The sequence below is a fragment of the Musca vetustissima genome, unplaced genomic scaffold (assembly GCF_032173495.1).
Source record: "Musca vetustissima isolate MV318-11 ecotype Yass unplaced genomic scaffold, APGP_CSIRO_Mvet_v1 utg23153, whole genome shotgun sequence".
NCBI classification, from domain to species: Eukaryota; Metazoa; Arthropoda; class Insecta; order Diptera; family Muscidae; genus Musca; species Musca vetustissima.
The window spans coordinates 159,013-166,141 of record NW_026877073.1 but is presented as its reverse complement, the minus strand read 5'-3'; the positions used below and the strand labels follow the sequence as shown (position 1 = coordinate 166,141).

Below are 7,129 nucleotides of genomic sequence, written 5' to 3'. Positions count from 1 at the left end.
AACTAAAAAAAAAATATGTCATTTTTTACACAAAACACACATAACTTTTTTAATAGACTGTGTTTGTGAGGGTGTGTTTTCTTTTTAAATGTTTTTGTTTTGTTCGATTAGCAAAATATTGGCTATTGGCTTTTCTTCTTTAGCACAGAAGAAAAATCGTTTGTGCAATTGTTAGCCAAGTGTTAGGAAAAGAGGCGGGGTGGTGGGGTACACTTCAAAATTTATTATGATGCTGATGGCGATGATGTTGTGGAAGCGGCGGCGGTGGCGGCATTTGCCGTAGAAATTGTAAGACTTGATAAACTTATATTTAAGTTGGAGCCACCGTTTGTTGTACCAGCACCACCATTACCCAAAAGATTAAGTAGTTTTTGTCTCACTTTCTTATCACTTACACATACACACTGTATGAGATTCATTAGCTGTTTTGTGGAATATTGTGCTGGTTCCAGCTGTTTCTGTTCCAAAATCCATTCTTCAAATTGTTCATTGGCAAAATAATAGGCCTTTATGTACAAATCAACATATTGGCGATGTTCAGGGAATTTTTGATTTGAAATCAATTCAAGAATGGACATGAAGTTCGTGAAATCCAATTGCATAAGGGCACGACCACCGGCCGAACATTTTTTCACATTGGAGAAACTGAAAGAAAACAGAGACATTAGCTTAATTAAAACATAAAAAAATACAATTTCACTTACCCCTCAACCAATAAATGAGTGGCCACATGGGCCACCGAATTCCACACCTGTTCACTGGGTATGGTAATATCCTTAGCAATTTCCTCCAGGCGCATTGCAAAATTTTGTATATTCTGTAAGAAAAATCGAGAAATAAGAATTATTTTCAACAAAAAAAGAGCCCTTCCTCTCTTCCCCCACTTACCCTATTCATAATATCAATATAACCATTATGTTGAAAACTAACATGATTGACATCCCATTTCACTTTTGCCATCATGGCCAATATAGCTGGTAGATCGAAGACCCGCGAGGTAACACATGTATAGACAGGCTTGGCCAAATCATTCATGAAACGTATATAATCAAAATATGCACTTAGCATTGGCCTATCGGTCAGTGGCAGCAAATGGTTAAGATAACTTTGCAGAATTTGAAATTGCTGGGTCATACAGTGGCCACTTTCCATCGCCACAATACGCTGGGAGAGACCATACAATGTGTCCGGATTTGCCAATTCATTGTTGATCTGAAAATAAATAAATAAGAGGAAAAGGCTTAGTTTTTGATAGAATATTTTTTCAAGGCATAACCAAGGCGTAGATTTCTTTAAGAATATTTTTTTAAAACCTAACCAAGGCCTAGATTTTTTAAAGAATATTTTTTCAAGGCCTAACCAATGTGTAGATTTTTTAAATAATATTTTTTCAAGGCCTAACCAAGGCGTAGATTTTTTAATGAATATTTTTTTAAGGCCTAACCAAGGCGTACATTTGTAAAGAATATTTTTTCAGGCCTAACCAAGGCATAGATTTTTTAAAGAATATTTTTTCAAGGCCAAGCCAACCAAGTCGGAGATTTTTTAAAGAATATTTTTTCAAGGCCTATACCAAGTCGTAGATTTTTTAAAGAATATTTTTCAAGGCCTAACCAAGGCGTAGATTTTTTAAAGAATATTTTTTCAAGGCCTAACCAAGGCGTAGATTTTTTAAAGAATATTTTTTCAAGGCCTAACCAAGGCGTAGATTTTTTAAAGAATATTTTTTCAAGGCCTAACCAAGGCGTAGAATTTTTAAAGAACATTTTTTCAAGGCCTATCCAAGTCGTAGATTTTTTTAAAGAATATTTTTTCAAGGCCTATCCAAGTCGTAGATTTTTTAAAGAATATTTTTTCAAGGCCTATCCAAGTCGTAGATTTTTTAAAGAATATTTTTTCAAGGCCTATCCAAGTCGTAGATTTTTTAAAGAATATTTTTTCAAGGCCTATCCAAGTCGTAGATTTTTTAAAGAATATTTTTTCAAGGCCTATCCAAGGCGTAGATTTTTTAAAGAATATTTTTTCAAGGCCTATCCAAGGCGTAGATTTTTTAAAGAAGATTAGAGAAAATTTTTCCAAAGCAAGGCTTTTTATACAAAGATTTTTTTTAGGAAACGTTTCTTACCAAGGAAGAAAAATTCAAGGGCCATATCTTAATGTTTGGCACAACTTTTTGACTAACAAATTCCAATTTTTGTTCCAATTTCGCAGGATACAATGTCTCCATTTGTACGGGCTAGAAATAGAAATAAGAAGACAAAAATAATTTCAAACAAAATCCCCCTTTTTTGAAATAAAACCAACTTACCGAATCTTTAGCAAAAATCTCATGTACAGCATAGGCATAAAAATCAATTAGCTCCAACATACTTGAAACGATTTTCGGTGAAATACAATGTAGTAGCTTGCACATTTGTAAATAACGGCCAATACAACGAAAAACATTCAGTGTGGTATTATTTACAATCAATTGTTGGCTTGAGGGATCATCACAATAGTCTTTACTCTGTAGACTTTTATGTTCATCATCGCTGTCCTCTTCACTGAAATAGCATGAGGCCTCGTCGACAATACCCGAGAGAATATCTTCTTCCAACATGGCCACATCTAGGCCACCATCAAATGGAGAACTTTTCTCACTGAAACGTAAAAAATAGCCATAGGAACCGTAAATGGAACTACCACCGTCTTGCGAGTGTACCGACACCAGTTCATCACAATTATTATTGCTAGTGGGTGAATTGTTAACAGACAATGTGTTGTTGTTGGTCACCATTAGGGCTGGTGGGGTTTTGTGGCGTCTCAATGAATGACGTATGGAACGAAATTCCTGGAAAATAAATGTAAAACAAGAATTTAATTTACAAATAAAAAATGACAAAAATTCTAAAATTACCGGCAATTGTAGAATATTGGCAAATGAATCCACCACAGTCCATGATTCATTATCCAAAAAGAGACATATCTCTTCCAAACAACAAACATGATAACGCTGGAAGAACTCCTCACTTTGTAGCTGCATTGTTTCAATTAATTTCTCCGAATTTTCACCACAAAACTCCTGACCCACCTTCTTGAGTCTCTGTATAATACTTAACACTTGTATAAATTGATCATATTTAAGGGTACGCAGCTTGGAACTTTGTAAAAATATACAAATTTTCGTCAGAATATCATTCCATATACGTGATTGTCCTTTTTTCAATTTTTCCTGTATATAATTATCGGGCGATTCGGGCATATCCAATGGATATAATTTATAGTTTTGATGCCATATAACAATTTGATAGTAGGATGATAAGATGGTCCACACGGTTTTACACAAACTTATTAAACATGATATATATTTGTCGGCTTCAACTTGTTCGCACAACTGTTCGTAGAGTAATTTGAAATTGTCATCAATATTCGGATCATTATAGCCGCGAAGTACTGAGTTCACTGAGGAATGTATTGCCGATATGAAGTTAATGTGGAGCTGGAAAGAGAAATTGGAGGACATAAATATTTAATTGTGGTCTATATAAAGGGAGTTTCTTAAGGCCTATCCAGGGGTTGATTTTGTGGAGAATATTTTCAAGGCCTATCTAAAGCGTAGATTTTAAAAAATATTTTTTTCAAGGCCTAACCAAGTCGTAGATATTTTATAGAATATTTTTTCAAGGCCTATCCAAGGCTTAGATTTTTTAAATAGTTTTTTTCAAGACCTATCCAAGGCGTAGATTTTTTAGAGAATATTTTTTCAAGGCCTATCCAAGGCTTAGATTTTTTAAATAATTTTTTTCAAGACCTATCCCAAGCGTAGATTTTTTAAGAGAATATTTTTTCAAGACCTATGCAAGGCATATATTTTTTGGAGAATATTTTTTCAAGGCGTAGATTTTTTAGAGAATATTTTTTTAAGGCGTAGAATATTTTTTCAAGGCGTAGATCTATTAAAGAATATTTTTTCAAGGCGTAGATCTATTAAAGAATATTTTTTCAAGGCGTAGATCTATTAAAGAATATTTTTTCAAGGCGTAGATCTATTAAAGAATATTTTTTCAAGGCGTAGATTTTTTCAGAGAATGTTTTTTCAAGGCGTAGATTTTTTAGAGAATATTTTTTCAAGGCGTAGATTTTTTAGAGAATATTTTTTCAAGGCGTAGATTTTTTAGAGAATATTTTTTCAAGGCGTAGATTTTTTAGAGAATATTTTTTCAACGCCTATCCAAGGCGTAGATTTTTTAGAGAATATTTTTTCAACGCCTATCCAAGGCGTAGATTTTTTAGAGAATATTTTTTCAAGGCGTAGATTTTTTAAAGAATATTTTTTCAAGGCGTAGATTTTTTAGAGAATATTTTTTCAAGGCGTAGATTTTTTAAGGAATATTTTTTCAAGGCCTATCCAAGGCGTAGATTTTTTAAGGAATATTTTTTCAAGGCCTATCCATGGAGTAGTTTTTTTTAAAGAATATTTTTCAAGGCTTAGATTTTTTAGAAAATATTTTTTCAAGGATTTTCCAAGGCTTTGATTTTTTAGAGAATATTTTTTCAAGGCCTATCCAAGGCGTAGATTTTTGAGAGAATATAGATTTTTCTCCAATTATCAATAAATATACCTGATCCATTGCAATTAGCGATTTATTTAATAGCTTATATGCTTCCTGGAGTTTAGAATATTTACGCATATCAAAATTCAATATCATCTGAAAAGAAAATAAAAAAAATGATTTTAATATTATAAATAAAATTTCCTATATTGATTTTTTACTACCTCATTCAAAACTGTGTCCAATTGAAATTCGGTTAATAATAGAGTTTCTTGCAGTTTCTTATTCAACGATTGAACGCAATTATATTGCATAAATTCATCGGCGGAATCTTTACAACTAAGTAACAATGATATTGCACCGGAATAATTACAATCGGATAGAAGTTTTTGAACTTCCACATCGGTTGATTTCTGTAAATAGAAGGATTTTTTTTAAATATAATATAAACAACAAGATATGAGAGACGAAGAACTACATCGAGGAATAAAAATTATCTATGATTTTAGAATATTTTTTACAAAAATATACCATGTTTTTTTTGCAATTGAATGCTCATCTCTTGCTAATTCTAACCTGATCAACTTGCACTCGATTGCATAAAATCTATAACCTTGTAAATACACATAAATATTATATTTTTCGTCATCATTTTCAATCTTACCAATTTCTTAATGGCCTGCAGGGTATTCAACAGCTCTTTAAGTATCTCACGTTTACGATAGGAAGCCAATATTTCCAGACTAGTGGTGGTTAGATTTTGTTTGGCATAATTTAAGTACGAACGAGCCTTGCGACATGTCCACAACGATTCTTCCAGCTCTTTTTGTATTTCATTGATGGCGGTGAATTCGACGTTGCAGGCACTTCGTTGTTCCAAAATATTTTGTAATACTTGTTTGGATAATACTTTGTGTTGGGTACGCAACTGGAGCATTGTGGTTTCAATTAGATCATAATCGACGCCATTGGCTAAGACTTTCTGTAAGACAAAATAAACAAAAAATGCATTACACGCACGCACACTAACACACATACATAATTGTTTTATACAAAAACATTGCACTTTTGTAAAACAATGAAACCAGTTTCAGTTGTTTTTTTTATGCAGTGTCGTTAAATGTTTACAACTTTCTCCCCCCACCCACCAACCACCCACCTGCAATTCGTACATTTCTGCATTACTGTCTGGCTGAAAGTATATATCTGTTATACTCTCCAATATTTCTTGATCCGATTTCTGGGAACTACTGCAGGCCTCCGTTGCATCACATTCATCCGCCAGTGCCGCAGCACCATCCACATCTTTCAAAGTGGACTTTCTTTTCTTTGTGGAATTCGCATCTGTTTTACTGGTCTCTGTGACATTTTGTATAAAATAGTCGGAAAATCCCATAGCTGGTATCATTTGTCGATTTGCCTACGAAAATATGTGGAGAAATTTCAAATTATTCACCAAATTTCACATTTATTGGAATTACTTACCTGTTTGTGCAATAAGTCCATAAATTTCCCTTTAATCCCATCCATTTTGTCGCCAATATCTTCAATATTTATTCGTATTTATACCTTTCATATGACTGCAGGGTTTCAGACTAAGAGAAAAGTCTGAAAACGTTCCATTTGCTAACGAATGGGGGAGAAGACAAAATGACCGATAAATATAAAGTAGTATAACGAAATATTTACGAATGAGGTGGAATGGAGACAGCAAGAATTGTATTGTTGACACACACGGACACTGTCTGTGTGTCAGTGTTGAGTTGAGTCTGGCGATAGTGAGTATTCGATATCTGACAGTTAGGTATTCATTCATATGACAACCGAATTTAAAAACGTTCCATTGAAGTAAAATACACACTATCAGTTCGAACAGTTATTTTTTATATCGTTTACAGACTACATATGGTCGTTCAAACAAATTTAAAAACGTTCCAGAAGCTGTATATTGAGGTGACAGTAGATAATAAAGGCGAGTACACACAATCTGTTTTGACTGTTAGTTTTTTTTATCGCTTACTGACTGGACTATGGACCTGAACGGTCACAACAGTCAAACAAGGAAAAAAAGGTTAAACGGGAATTCATTGGTGATAGTGTATACACCGTGATGATCCCTACGGTCATCATTGTTATCTTCCTACCCATAGAAATCAAAGTTTTTTGATCTACACTACATCCAGGTCCGCCATTCCATCTAGTTTTCGCTTTCTTTCTTTACATCATATGGATCTAACAAAGTAGCAGCTAGGATGAGGTTCGGTAACATTGTATAATTATTACAAGGTGCGCATAGCTACCATCTTATTGCAATTTTTTTCTCAAGGTGGCCTATTCTATCAGATGTAAATACATATTTTGTGTCTGTGTGTGTAAATATATATTTTTTATATTTGGCAGAAGAAACCACTAATTAAATATTTGCTTTTTTGTTATACACCACAAAGTAGCTGCTAAATAACTGGTAGGTGAACTTGTACAGGATTAAACTCGTTTATGCGGAATTTTTAGGCATATACTCAATGAGACTGACATTTAAAAAACTGGATTTACAAAATCCTGTAAAATGTAACTAACTTATTTTGCTGGCTTGTGAC

The 7,129-nt window shown here is 33.4% G+C and overlaps 1 protein-coding gene across 1 annotated transcript; it reads right to left on the bottom strand.

Annotated features, from left to right (window-relative positions):
* Positions 1-224: 224 nt before the first annotated feature.
* On the bottom strand, positions 225-6,083 carry LOC133321614 (syndetin; the record flags this gene model as incomplete). Its single annotated transcript, XM_061530697.1, has 11 exons — positions 225-645; positions 705-817; positions 889-1,212; positions 2,126-2,236; positions 2,309-2,830; positions 2,897-3,478; positions 4,602-4,688; positions 4,757-4,945; positions 5,197-5,514; positions 5,692-5,952; positions 6,018-6,083. Coding segments are annotated over 11 exons (2,994 nt in total), but the record flags the coding sequence as incomplete, so codon positions are not given.
* Positions 6,084-7,129: the final 1,046 nt, after the last annotated feature.